The sequence below is a fragment of the Anolis sagrei genome, chromosome 2 (assembly GCF_037176765.1).
Source record: "Anolis sagrei isolate rAnoSag1 chromosome 2, rAnoSag1.mat, whole genome shotgun sequence".
In the NCBI taxonomy this organism is placed as follows: Eukaryota; Metazoa; Chordata; class Lepidosauria; order Squamata; family Dactyloidae; genus Anolis; species Anolis sagrei.
In genome coordinates this window covers 198,983,287-198,998,338 of record NC_090022.1, presented here as the reverse complement: position 1 = coordinate 198,998,338, position 15,052 = coordinate 198,983,287, and the positions used below count along the sequence as shown (strand labels likewise).

Sequence of the window (15,052 nt, the reverse complement as noted above, 5' to 3'; positions counted from 1 at the left end):
AAAAAAGTTTAGTAGTCTTCTAAAACAAACTTATGCATTGTTACAAAAGCATAGCTAATACTTAGTGTGGAAAGAGACATGTATTGTAATAATTTGGTAAAAAAACTGGTAAATTAAAAATCATTCTGCCTGGCAGCTATGCATCCTTGTTCACTGCCATTAAAATGACAGATTTATGGTTCAATTCAATTTTCCCCTAAGCCCCTATCACCATGTATCATAAGATATTTGACCCAGCGATTAGACAATATTTTGTCGTGTAGATTTAGGGTTGCCTCGTGATATCAGACAAAATGGTAAATCCATAGCATTTGGGATCTATAAAACACAAATCAAGAAAAAAGTTTTAGAATATTTTTTCCTCACAACTTCTACAACCAGTCCCTGGATTAGAAGTATACCTACTACTTTTCTTGGTGGGTATTTCAGGAGTAGGTATAACTTCGGTATGTGGTGTACTAGGTGGAGGTGGAGGTGGAGGTGGCATTACTGGCCCAGAATCTGGACTCCTAATCACAGTGCCATCAGCAAACAGTATCTTGGGAAGAGCAAAAAAATGCATCATGTTAAAAATGTTACAACTATCAGAATATTTGGCAGCAAAAATAGCTAAAAAGTTTAAAGGAAATGTGAAAAAATAAGTAAAAGTGATGTGGTACTGGAGCAAAGTTCTGGGGATACTGTGGGCTGTTAAAAAACAACAAAAAATGAATGGGTAATAAAGCAAATATCTCCAGAAGCCAAGGTAACTAAACCTAGACTCATATAAACAGAGCCGGCCCTAGGTAATTTTCAATGGTAAGCAAACAGTATTTTGCCCCCACCCCCCGCCTCCCGAATGGCAAGTTACAAAACTTTTACATAAATCTGTCCAGTATTCCAAATTGTATATAATTGTATTTAATTGATATGATCTGTATAACAGAACCTCTGTTGCTGTGCCATAATGCTTTAGGAATCTTTATTTGTCTTTGTTGCTTCATGTTTTCATCCATTCTTCTGTGATACTTCATGTATTTTGATACATTAATCCATCAGCATTGGGTTGGAGATATATGGGGTGGGTTTCAAAAATATCTTGGATTCTAATTGCTTTTGCTATCCTCTGAATGATATTTGGGGGAAAAACTTCACATCCTTGGGATGGAGTGCAGGGATGTAGTCCTATGCTTCACCTCAAAGCAAAGAAGCTAGTGGGGAAAAGGAATCTGGAGAAGATGGTCAGATTCATAGTCCCCATTGGATGATGGACAGGAGGTGGTGAATGTCAGAAGCAAATGTAGTATTGGGAACCTAAGTCAGACAAGATGTCTGTAATGTTGCAGAGTTTTGATAACAGTGTGTCAATATTACAATCTGTGTTGTTGCTGATGGAGGGACCAAAGCAGTCACAGTGGACGTGGTTGAGGAAGAGGTGAGATATCCCAATGAAGCTGGCATAGGGGATTTGTACAGAAATGGATGACCATGCATAGAGACTGAGGATCTGGAGCAGCTACACTATCAAACATAGGGAGGGTAAGAGATGAAAAGCTCGTAGTGACGATAGAGATTATGGTACAATGGGGAGTATGAATAAGAGCCTGGTCATTCCTTCCGAGATGTTCATGCCATTCCTGGTCAATGTAACATAGCATAGCCTTGAAAGTGCAGGCCATTAAATGCTAGTCAAGCTGGCAAATTGCAACACTCACAAGTACCTCAAGCAGACAAGAGTTCTTTCACCCACCCTGGACATTCAACAGATATATAAACCTCGCTTACTTAGTTTCAAACAGATCCCGCAACCTCTGAGGATGCCTGCCATGGGCAAAACGTCAGGAGAGAATGCTTCTGAAACATGGTCACATAGCCCGGAAAACTCACAGCAACCCAGTGAGTATTTCCTTTTACATAATTCCAGTTAAGATACTTAGGAAGAAGCGACATTAACCAAGTGTAATAATAAGTAGAGGAAAATCAAGATTTTTTTTTGCTAAACCTGGACTTTGTGTTGCAGGTAGTTAGTCCTTCCAATAAGCTAAAATAAAATTGAATACAAACTAATGATAAGTGAACAATTATACATTTACCTGGGTGGATCCATCCAACATGCTCTTCACAACCGTTCCTTGTCTGGTAATAACTCTGGATATTTCCTGTTCTACTGGTTTCTTAACTGTTTTTAGTAGTTGTGAATGTTTCACTCTTTGTGGATAGCTCTGTCTAATAAGTATTTCAAAGGCAAATTCTTTGGTCTTGTCCACAGTGTTTCCTTCAGTTTCAGCTTCTGCTTTATCTTCATTGGCCTCATTCTTTATGACACTATCTACTGCACATACAGTGGCTTTGGCTTCATCTACCTTGTTGACATCCGCTTTGCCTTTGTTTTCTATGGTCTCATTATTCTGTTCTGATTTGGATTCTTGTTTCTTGACTTCATCCTTCTTGACATCTTCCAATTTACCATCATTTATTTTGTTTTCTTGATTATCATTCTTGTCCTTGTCTCCTTTTTCTTCACCTTTCACACAATAAAATATGATTTTCATTAATAGGATATAATTATTTCAACAATAATAATATAGACAAACTTACTGTGATCAATGTTTATCAAGAAAATTAGTGGGCAGTAAGTGAATAACAGTAGGTTGTTGTGGGATCTAAGGTTCTTTGGTTATGCAAATAATTTTGGGTCAGCATCAGGTTAGCAGTGTTTTCTGCAATTCAGGTAGTCAACAGTTATAGCATTGCTGGGTCACTGGATTCCTGAGACGGCAAGGACACAGATCAAGGGGCTTATATACACTGGACAGAAACCTTGTATCCACCGCAAAAGTACCACTGGCAGTCTTCACAATGCATAGAAACTACATGTGAGCATTGCATCCCCTGACCCCTGTTATACTCGAATTTTGATAGACCAATAGGTCCTTATTTGAGCAAAGTGGGGAGATACTCCATGGTTTGCTGGAAATTCCAGAGTATCCCAGGACTTCAGGGTAGTCTAGATACCTAGATAAGGTCTGACTCAGCCTGATCCCCTGTCCAGATGGACACTGCGGCCAACATACTTTTCTACAATGATCACCAAGAAGAAAGTGGCTGGAGCATGCCCGTGTCATTGTCACAACTGCTCTTGACTGGCAGGAAGCTCCACCTGAGCTCCTGATCCTTATGAATGCTTCTGTCAGTATCAGAATGGAGAACCTATACAACTAACAAGAAGAATGAGAGATCACGTCCTCCTTCTTGCTGGGCACCTGATTCTGTCATAACAGTCACACTCATGATGGATGTCATGTAAAAATGCACTGGATTTTTTTCTACTATTCCAGGGACGAGAGCATGAATGAAATTATTCAGATTACAAAAAAAGAAAGAAAAAATCCACCTAAGCATTAGGAAGAATCTTTTTAATTTATGTTGCCTTTTCCTATAATGACTTTCTATCAGTTCCCCTGCACAATGCATTCCACAGACTGATTTATTATAATCACAGTCTTTTCTGTAAAAAGAGTCTCTGACAATATAGAAACACATCCAGGTAATCTCAAGTTCCCCAACTACTCCTATTTTTGATATCTAAATATTTGAGTGGCAAAGGTTTCACTCCAATTGATACCTCAAAATTATTGAAGGAATGCTCTGATTTAAACCTGATGGCATCAGGTAAAATTGCACTGGTAAAATACTATATTTTACCTAAAATTTGATTTCTTTTTCTGATGATTCTCTTAGATCCTGACACAAAAAATTGGCTAAAAATATTGAAAAGTTAATTGCAGGGCAAAACCGCTGTAGATTTGTTAACGGGCTGAAAAATAATCAAATTAAAATAAAGTTAAAATGGAAGTGCTAATTCCTAATTTAGAGAAATATTATTTGTCATTTCAGGTGGTAAAAATTATTAATTAGAACTAATGGAACCTTTGAATTAAAGGGACAACATTTCAGGTACATCTGATGCCTTTAATTTTCAATCAGCTTTCAGCAAGTAATTGAAATAGTTTGAACATCCCTTTCTGTTTGAGATGTATGGATTACTTGTTAAAATATTTGCTCTGCTTCAGTCTCATCTATGTCCCTTCTTAATAAATACTAATTATCAATAAGGTAATACATTTAACTTGTTTGCCATTTGGGAAGAAAATGAGTATAAAGGTCTAGAGATCTGTTTATACATGGTAAACCAATATCCGAAGGACAACTAGCTGGAAAAATTGAACACTAGTTGGCTTAATAAAATTCAAGTGTTCATGTTTGTTACTCGCATATTGTCTCAATGATTATAACAGATGTAAGGAACTGGCCTTTGATACTTATAAAATAATACCTGAGATTACATATGTGTACAATAAAGGATCTAAAGGTACATGGAAAGCTGAGCTTTGGGTACGGATAGCTGACAATAAATGGGATAGCATCTGTTTATATATCCAAATAGTAATAGTTCACTATTAAAATGATACATTAGTGCCCCTTAAAACTACACAGAAAAATCCACCAAGAGATGGATTCTGGTTTAACACCCATACTGAATATATATTATCAATCAACCCTATTTATATGTTAATACATTGATTTATGATGAGGAAAATTTTAACTGCTAGATTCAAAACTCCATGAAATAATGTACAGGACCAACCTGTGAATTTTTGACCAAGGAAGGTCAGTGCCAATCCATTGGGACAGGACACATTCAACGTATTGAAAACATGGATATCGGAGACATCTGGCACCGGGACTGGCTCATCTGCTTCTACCTACAGATATAAACCAACAGAAATTTAAAATCTTAAAATTATTTGTACAGATATTTAGCTATTAGGCATGGGCAATCCATGGTTCTAAATGGTTCTAAAGTACTTACAAACCAGGGGGCGCTGGTGCTTTGCTTCTAAAGTGTTTCTAAAGTTCTGGTGGTGAAAATTTCAGAACTCTAACAAAACTTTCAAAATGTCGTTATAAAAGTGGGATATTGTGGGATATAATCAACAATCTTTATTTCAAATAGCCCACATTTCACAGTTCCTAACTTGAGTGCAGGCAGAACTGAAATTTGGTGGAAGCTCCTCTTAATGGTTAAAATAAATATTTCTGCACTGGAAGTGATAGTAGGATGCTCTCTTCAACTGAAAAGAATGAAAGTGTTGCACTTAGAATACTCCAAAAAGGACAACAATTATGCCACATACTTTACAGTTATCAATGATCAACATTTAGTATGCCATAAAAAATACTATGCAAAGGAATATTTCCACACCTTTTTCTCTTCTTGTTTTAAAGATTCTTCTGGTGATGCAGTCACTGTGAGACGGGAGCTTGGTTTGCCAGATTGTAATGATTTGCCTGTTTTTTCTTTACCAGGCTTGCTTTTTCCTACAGTAGAAACGGTACCAGCAGATACAGCCGAGGCAACAAAAGTGGAAGTAGGCAAATTTACAGAAGGAATAGACAAAATTGTTGCTAAATCAGGATCTGTTTTCTCTGCAAGAGGAAAATAATTTACACAGATTAAATAAAAGTTGTTTAAATATATACTGTGAATGTTGCTGAATCTTTAGGTAAACCTTAAGGCTTCTACCCTTTAAAAAGCAAATATATTTGAAGTAAACCATCCAATATGAAATAAACCAGTATATATTAAAGATTTATAGTAGGGATAAGCAAAAGTGGTAGGTCTGGGGTCACGTGGACTGCTAATAAACAAAAACAAACAATTCTGAGTTTTATGTTACAAAGTGCCGGGGAGATCTGCAGACTATTTTAAAGTCGGGTTGCTTCTCCTAGAGGTCTTGCAAACGGCAATTTCTCTCTCTCTCTCTTGATTAAAAATGTGTGGTCAAAAAAGTATGGACAAGCCATGGGTTACAAAAAACAAACAAACAAAAAACAGCCTTGGGAGCACATTTGTCTCCAGAACCTCATTTTGCAGTTCCTGCTTTAGAATAATACTAGCCACCCTTGGCCAGACGTTCCAGTGGCCTAATCTGGTGATCTGGAAAATAAAGTAATGAGAAAGTGTTGGTTTCTAATATATGTAATTTCTTTATGCTTGTGGGTAAACAGTATTTCTTACTGTTTCTTTGTCAGTGTTGATGTAGAGATTGTCTGGTTTGCCTGCTCCGGAACATGCAACATATAATTATCCTTCTTTAGGGGTCCCTTTCAAATCTAAGATACTATATCTGGCATTTACATGTGTGTGTGTGTGAATCATATATATCTATCTATATCTATGTCTGGATGGCTCTTTGTCAGGAGGGCTTTGATTATGTTTTCTTGCCCTGGTGAAAGGAGTTGGACTGGATGGCCTTAAACTAGGGGCGGGAACCCCGGGGGGGGGGGGGGTCACGAGGGAGTGTCTGAAGGATCATCAAAGACCACCAGAAAACACTGTATTTTCTGTTGGTCATGGGAGTTCTGTGTGGGAAGTTTGGTTCAATTCTATCATTTGTGGGGTTCAGAATGCTCTTTGACTGTAGGTGAACTATAAATTCCAGTAACTACAACTCCCAAATGTCAAGGTCTATTTCCCCCAAACTCCATCTGTGTTCATATTTGGGCATACGGAGCATTCATGCTAAGTTTGGTCTAGATCAAAGACTAAGGAAAGATATATTTACAATATATAAATAAAGGTTAACTATAAACAAACTTAATTATTTTTAATAATCAACATGTTTTACCAACATTTGTGACCTGTAGTTGAAACAGAGCATTGCATTAATACAAACACCACAAAACAATATACTGTATTTCTCCAATTGTAAGATGAAACTGATTGTAAATGCACCTTAATTTCAGTAACACCACTACGAAAAATACCTGCATTTCTAAGACCTTCACTGCAATAAAGAAGATAGGCCAGCGAGGGTCAAGAGGACAGAGGGCACGAACACACACACACACACACAAGATAGGACAGTGGGGAGCTACCACTGTATATTAAATATTTCTTTGCTGCCACCAAATATTTATTAAGGTTTCTTTTGCTGCCATCAATTATTGAATCATAGGCCACCTCCTTCACTAGAATGTTTAAGATGCCACAAAAACTCTGAAATAAAGTGAAATAAAACATGAATATGATGTTTATTTTGCTCTTGAACAGTACGATGTTCCACACACAGGAATACAAACAGGATATTTTGAACCTTTTGAATCCTCTTTCCAAACCAGCACTCTAACACTATAGAGACCTACTATATTTCTTCTCCTTCTCCCTGAAGGCTTTTACTATTTTCCTCAAAGAGGTATCTTCCTAACAAATAGTTCCTAAAACTCTTCTTTCCTTCTTTCTACTTCAAATCTCCTAAACTAACCTTTAAATACCAAACTCTGAACTGACTAAACTATGGGTGCCTTAGCTCCTTCCTTTCCCCCAGCTCCGCCCATCACTGGTTGCTAAGTAATGCCCTCTAATTTCACCAGCTGATTGCTTCCTTAAAAAATAAACGAAGGAACTGTGATGGTACTTGCTAGCACCAAGACTCTGATATGAATTTCCCCTGTTAATTGAACATTTTCTTTTCTTACCAGACAACATTTTGCAGAACTTCCCACTCATGTATCCATTTGCTTCATTTAAAAAGCTTTTTAAAAAAGCTATTGCGTTTATTTGGCAAGTAAGAGGGTACCACATGACATCAATAGGAGAAGTATTTAAACTGTAAAGTGTCTTTAAAATATATTAAATTGTATATCAGTGCTTCAGAACTGTGAACTATTTATTTACCATATAAATATGGTAAATAAATAAAACACAGACATTCAAGGGGAGCACAGCATCCCCTTTGAGGTTTTAAAGCTATGCAGTTCTTATATTAAAAATGGGGGCATGTATGAAAATGGAGTACAAAGAAGTGACTGTAATGCCTTTCAGATAAACAGTTTTTCATTGATAGTATTTCCTAGGAAAATATATATGGATATCATTTGAAATTATCTTGTGATTGTCCATGTTTGAATATTTTCATTGATACTTTATCTGTGGAAAATTAGAAAACCTTTCTCAAGAAGTTCTGAATACATTTTGAAATTTGAATTCAAAATCATGTTAGAAAGATAATCTGTATTGCTAAAAAAAATCACTAAGAAGTGGCCTATGATTCAATTTGATATCTAGCATCAGATTCAGCATAACACTGAACAGAACTGAACCAATGTGACAAAGATCTTTATAATTATCTTCATTTTGCTTGCTTTACCTGCTACTTTTCCTGAAGCTCCATAGCAGCTAATAGAAAGATGAATGTCATTTTCTAGAGTTGCAGAAAATGCTCCAAATCTGCTCATGCCTTTCTCTTGATTTACTGGTTGTTTTACTATTGAATAAAAACAAGAACATACTGAATGTTTTTACTTAAATGTTTTAATAGCTATTTTAACTATTATTTCATTCTAAAATAAATATGAAGTGCATTATGTATATGGAGCCTTGATTCCTCCTTCAATGAGACATTTCAATGTCACTGAAATTAGACAAAATATGAATCCATACCATTCTGATATATATAAATTATTCAAGTAGAAGCACTATAACAGATACAAAATGTGTGCACATGTAATCTTTTGTAAGAGAAACGAGACTTCAAAAGCTTGAATAATGGACTATGACTTTTGGAAAATGATTATGGATATGACTCAGCATTTTATATGGTTTTTAATCTGTTTGATTGATCGATATGTGTTTGAGTTTCTTATATGTTTAGATTGTTTATACTGATGAGATGTGTTTTATTGTTTACCTGTGAAGCATTGAAATTTTGCCAGGTTTGTAAGCTGCCTTGAGTCCCCTCCGGGATCAAGAAAGGTGGGGTAGAAATGAAGTAAATAAATAAATAAATAAAGGGGGCCCTTGTGGCTAAGGTGATATTCCATCAGCATATATGACCTCATCACACAACTAATTGTTAGTGTCCTAAGATAATGCCACTCCAGTTGAGCAACGGAGCCCCATGTCGTCCATCACATGACATAACTGCCCTTTCAGTGGGGTTTAGTTGCTCATTTGGAGTGGCAGAGTGCCGCCAACATGGGAGCCTCCCTGTGTTCTATTTGGAGCTGTGAGGCAACGCTTCCCCATGTGTGAACTGTGACTGCTGGCCAGGCAAGGCATGGAGATTGGCAACTGCCCCACTGATTTGCTACGGAGTCCAGGAAATTAGCATTGGGGACCTCATCAATGTGATGGCATCCTTAGGCTGCTGCCAGTCCACCTTGATGGCTTCTGTATGCTTTAAATTCCAAGAGCAGTACAACTCTGATAAGATACTGCCTATGGGGTGTGAAGTCAGCTGCACTGCATTAGAAGAAGAAGAAGAAGAAGAAGAAGAAGAAGAAACAGCAGCAGCAGCAACAGCAGCAGCAGCAGCAGCAGCAGCAGCAGCAGAAGAAGAAGAAGAAGATGTTGTTTATTTGTGCCCTGCCACCATCTCCCTGAAGGGACTCGAGGTGGCTCACAGAAGCACTACGAAATGCCACACTCAAGACAACAATACACGAGCATATAAAACAATATAAATCTTAAAGGTTTTAGCAAATTCTCTGAGTGGATCTTAAAAAAAAGGATGGGGTCCCCTTTTGTGATGCATTACTTGGGTGACTACTTCAGAGCATGTACAGCAGCACGGAGCAAGTGTGAACATCTGCTTAAGGGGTTTAAAGAGCTAGCAGAGGAGCTGGGTGTTCTGTGAGTGGAAAAAAGACCCAGCTTTCTCCATTGTATACCTTGAAATCCAGCAAAACTCAGTTCAAGGGGTGTTGTGTTTGCCCAGTAACAAGCCAATTGGCCTATGGGAATGGAAGTCAGTATAAAAAAGTGACTTCGGAAAATGAAGGCACTACTGGGCACCCCCATTAGGCATGTATAGTGGTATCCCTAGGCTGAGCTTTTTGTGCTAGACTGCTAGATTGAGAGCAGGGATCGGTGCACCCATACCCCATATCTGAGTGGCAAAGGGTTTGATTTATTTATGCAGTTCCCACAAGTTCTCCTGACTGAGCTCACTTTGTGCTATAATGTTACTCCAGTACCCAGGCTCTCACCGAAGATGTCTTTCTACAACAGGCATGTACAAACTTCAGCCCTCCAGGTGCTTTGGATTTCAACTCCCACAATTCCTAATAGCCTACTGGCTGTTAGGAATTGCGGGAGTTGAAGACCAAAAGACCTGGAGGGCCAAAGTGTTCACATGCCTACTCTACAACATCCAATACTTCATCATTACATCTGAATGAACTCTTTTGAACAATTATAATTAGTAGAATATATATTCAATGTATAACCCCACTTTTCTCATGGCATAGAACTCAAAATGGATTATAAGATAACAAAAAAAAATTGCCACACATTACTTTCACACACTGACCTGTTTCTGTCTCTTGTCCTTCTGGAGAGCCAGACCCTTCTTCTTTATTTTTACTTTCTTTGTGGCTTTTCTTGGGGTCTACAATGTGAACAAAGAAGCTGTGATTGTCCTTTATCACCTTCACTTTGACTAAGGTTGACCCTGGGGAAAAAAATGAAAAAACAGCAGTATGTAATCCAGTGTTCTCCTTTATACTTATCTAACTTGTAAAAATCTTCTTCTGTTGAAACTGATTATGGGTTTTTTAGACATAGTTTAATTTTGTACTTACCATATTCCAAATTCTTAGTATGGCTTGTCTTATAAAATGGTGATTAAAATCTGCATATATAGGCATGCCACCCAAAATGTAAATCATGACTGTCTAATTTTAACAGTCTCTCATTTCTTAAGGTTAGTCAATCTTTCATCCAAAGTAGTCAGTAGAGATTTAATAATACATTAAGATGATAAATACTGATTTTAAACTCAGGAAGAGCTGAAGGATGCACGACTTCACCGTCAGTGGTATAGATATAGGCAACTGAAAGAAAGATTTGCACTAGACAATAAAAATGTGGGATTTGAAAGAGACCAATCAGAATCTGAAAAGGAACTGTGTACTAATGAAGAACATCTTATTGAAAATATATATAATATTACTGAAGATGGAAAGGGAAACAGAACTGATAAAGGATTGTATGATTAAATGGGCACAAAATATTGGACACAACATAGAACTAGATAAATTGGAAAAAATTGACAAATTAGCAAAGATGAGCAAAGAAAAAAACACACAAAAACTTTATCAAGGACTAGGAACCATTTCTAAATGTTGTAAAAAAAAATAAAGAAGGTTTTTTTATAGAAGGCTTCAAAATTTAATCTGTTAGAATTGGTGTAGGTAATTTATAAATAATACAAATCAGACCAGAAGGAAGAATAGAAAAACAATGTAATAGGATGGAAGAATGAAATTATATATGGATATATGTATACAGATTTCTTTCAGTTTTTTTTACAAACATGTACATTGAAAATAGAAAAACCATATTAACCAGGAGAAAAAAATAGCAGTGTCAGAATGGTCACTAAAGACTCACGCTTCTGCTATTGAAGAATGTATTCAGCAAAATTTAAAATAATATGTATTATTATCACTTTTGATTAAGTATTTAGATGCTATTGCTTGTCAGACTTAAGATACAATCTGTCAAGATTAGATACAAAAATGGTTCACCAATTCATTTCTAAAATATGGCACAAAATGTTCAGAATATAAATGTACAAAGGTATAATTCAAATAGAGTATTCCTTCCATAAGAAAACACTTTGAAATTTATGGAATCAATATAAGTCAAGAGATGATTTGAAGGTGCACACACATATCACCACCACAATATATAGCCATCATTACTGGTAGGATTTGTCAGATGAATCTTCCTCTTCAAAGTTATCCAATATAGTGACAATCACAATCAGTACATATTGCAAATGTACCAGCATATATTAGAAATTTATTTGGAAAATATCAAAAATAAAAAATCACCTTTTTCAAATGTTATTGTTTCTGCCTGGATCTGCCCTCCATCAGTAGGAAAGAGATATCGAATACAACCAGCAACTATAATGGGATTCTCACTCATATTGTATCCAAGAAACTAAAAGGGAAGAGTTGTTTTAAAAGGGGAGAAATTTGCAGAGAAGATTCAAATAACTCAAACTGACAAGCTCAGGTCAAATCAAGCAAGTCATCCTCCATGTATACATTATTATGTAACCTGTCTCTACCTCCTCTTAAAGTGTGTGAATCTGTACAAAACTCCTTTTAAAAAAGTGTGCACAACAGTAACATAATTTTGTCATTAGCAAGAAAACACATATTTGAGGTGCATTAGATGATTTTAGAGATCTGAAATTAAGGTACACTTAATTAATCTGCTATCACTTTTCATGTTGTCCTTCATAGTGAAGAGAAAAAGTAACAATGCAGAGTGAATACTACTGTGTAAAAGAACATTTTATTCCAAGGGAAAATGTTCTCTCCAGCTAGTAATTCTTTCTGGTAAAATACCCCAAAATCTTTACTTATACCTTTGCTCTCCCAAACTCTTTGGGAGAGTTTGTTCGTGAATGGCTATCTGTGTAAGGCTGTCTGTGTAAGATAAGGCTGTCTGTGTAAGATGAGTGGAGGCTCATGCTCTTTTTTGAGTTCTATTGTGTTCTGATGAGCTTATGCTTGATGAATTAAGGTTGGTTGTGAGTGATCTGAGTGAAGAATTGCTTAAAAACATTAGGGTTCCATAGTTCTGTTGTGTGTATCCCCTGATCTGCTAAGAACAACACTAGTTTCTTGATGCTCAACGCCATTCTTGAGTAAATAAGAGGCATGTAGGATGAAGTAATGTTTTGATTAATTGACCAATGAAAGTAAATACAAATTTAACCAATGAAAGTAAATATAAATTTAACATAAATTTAACAGATGGCGCCTTTTAAATCAATTGCTTTAATGCATGTAAAATGTTTAACTGTACAGCCTATAAATAGTACCTTGGGCTAACTCGCATCAGCCTGCATGCCTTGTGTGGCTAATGAGACTCTATACTGCATTATATGGCAGTGGGTAAATTGTTGACAAAACTGTCAAAATTCAACAGTGTAAACTCTTGCCAAAACTCTCATAATATCTTTCATTAGGAAGAATTTTACTCCTACAAGAGGAAAGCCAACCCTTTCTGGAACAGAGCTCAGTATCCTAAGCTTCTGCAATTAGTACTCCTCTGAAAGGAAAGCCAGATCATAGCCAAAATGTCCTGAACAAGAGACAAGTACCACAATGTGCCTACTAACCTGAAGTGGAAAAAACTGCAATACTAAAGGACCATGTAAGCAAATAAAAGCTGCTAAAAAAGAAAAAGAAAAAAATGTGGGGGAGGGGTGTCTAGCCTGAGCTGTCTTCTTGCCAAAAGAAGTTTACAAACATTAAACAGACTGATCAGGAAGTTACAAGTAATGTTCCTTTAACTATGAACACAGAGGGTGTGGTGGCCTGCTTACTGGAAAAGAAACATCTCCCAAAAGTTTTAGAACAAGGTTCTGCACTATGTAGAACCCATACATGGAATGCAGAAAGAGCAAGACAGAACATACATGTGACACTATTTGTTTGATTTGGTTGAAAAACCAATTTTTTCTAAAATAAAATTCAAGCAGCAAGTAAATAGTCTTACGTCATAGTCTTTATCTGGAAATTGAGGGGGAATATTCAGTTTACTTTGCTTGTGTTGCTTTGTGTGATCTTCAGTTTCTGGTGATTTAGCAGACTCTGGTGATTTAGATGGTGACTTAGTTTTATCCTTGGAAAGTTTTTTTTTAGATGCCTTTCCTTCATCAGGAGATGTCTCCTTAGCCTGGCCCTTTTTTTTGCCACTGGATTTTTCTTTCTTCTCAGCTTTTTTTAATTCTTTCAAACGCTCTTCCTCTAATAGCCTTTCCTGCTCTTCCTTCCAAGCCTGTAATACAAAAATTAGAACTAAGGCCAAACTTAATATAGCTCAGAACAATCTGGATTATACGAGAGGTATTTTTAAGTAAGGTCCGTTTGAACATAAGTACACAACGAAAGTTTATTTCAAAAAAGTAAATTTATTTTCAGAAAGTACATACTTCACTCTATTTTTCGACATAGTTGCCAAGTTTGTTCAAACATTTATCATACCTCTGAAGCAATTTTAAAATACCCTCTTCATAAAAACTTGCCGCTTGCTCCGATAACCAAGAGTTCACTGTAATCAAAGAAGGGCGACAGGAGCGGTCCTCATCATGGACGTTGTCACGGCAATCTTTGAATTGTCGCACCCACTTATGCACTTTGCTTTCACTCATAACAGTATCACCGCACACTTCACAAATCTGTCGATGAATTTCTGCAGCAGGCAGGTTCCTTGCTGACAAAAACTGTATCACTGAGCGAACCTCACATGCGGAGGGTGAGTTGACAGTCTTAAACATTTTTAAAGCACAGAACAGAACCATACAGGTTAGCTACAGAGCGGAAACTGAGCACAGTTGTTCCCGACGCACGCGCTCGTTGCGGTATGTGCGCGAACTACTAGTGTCTACAACAAAACGGACCTTACTTAAAAAATACCCCTCATATATTCCAATATAATTTCTTTCAGAGGAAGCAATTTGTTTCATGGCCAAAAGAACCTTAAAGATCTAGAAACTTTAGGGGAGGAAGAATACACACCAAAGTATTGTCATTAACCCATCACTCATCCGATTTTTTTAATTCAACATGTGAGCCCGATCCAAGTTATGAGCTTTCTCATTTCCAAAATGGCAGCCATGCCAGAAGACTAAAGGGAGGCCAAGCGAGGAGGGGAGGAGGAGAGGAGGGAGAAGGGAGGGAGGGGCCTTGGTGACTGCGCTGGCATACTGAGGTGGGCCATGCTAACAGGAAGGGAGGCAGGGGCTTGGCAGGGACACAAGCCCACAAAGGCAGGCCATGTTCACAGGAAGGGAGAGAGGGGCTTGGCAGTCCCACCAGAAAGCTGAAGCGAGCCATACTTGCAGAGAAGGAGGGAGAGAGGAGGGAGGAGCCTTGGTGCAGATGGTGGTCAAGGAGTCTCTGAAGGGTGAATGGAGAGGCTGAGAGGGAGCTGCTCAGGGAGGAACAAAGGACGGGCTGGCTGAACCCCATGGGGCCTTGG

At 37.3% G+C, this 15,052-nt stretch overlaps 1 protein-coding gene across 1 annotated transcript in view; it reads right to left on the bottom strand.

Annotated features, from left to right (window-relative positions):
- The window catches only part of SPAG17 (sperm associated antigen 17), an 86,185-nt gene that overhangs the window by 32,351 nt on the left and 38,782 nt on the right, over positions 1–15,052 (bottom strand). Inside the window, exons 21-28 of the mRNA XM_067464341.1 lie at positions 13,568–13,849; positions 11,884–11,995; positions 10,356–10,496; positions 8,193–8,309; positions 5,246–5,469; positions 4,628–4,745; positions 2,073–2,503; positions 406–538 (exon numbers count right to left, since the gene is read on the bottom strand). Of these exons, the coding sequence (XP_067320442.1) occupies positions 406–538; positions 2,073–2,503; positions 4,628–4,745; positions 5,246–5,469; positions 8,193–8,309; positions 10,356–10,496; positions 11,884–11,995; positions 13,568–13,849 (1,558 nt within the window). The remainder of the gene's footprint in view (positions 1–405; positions 539–2,072; positions 2,504–4,627; positions 4,746–5,245; positions 5,470–8,192; positions 8,310–10,355; positions 10,497–11,883; positions 11,996–13,567; positions 13,850–15,052) is intronic.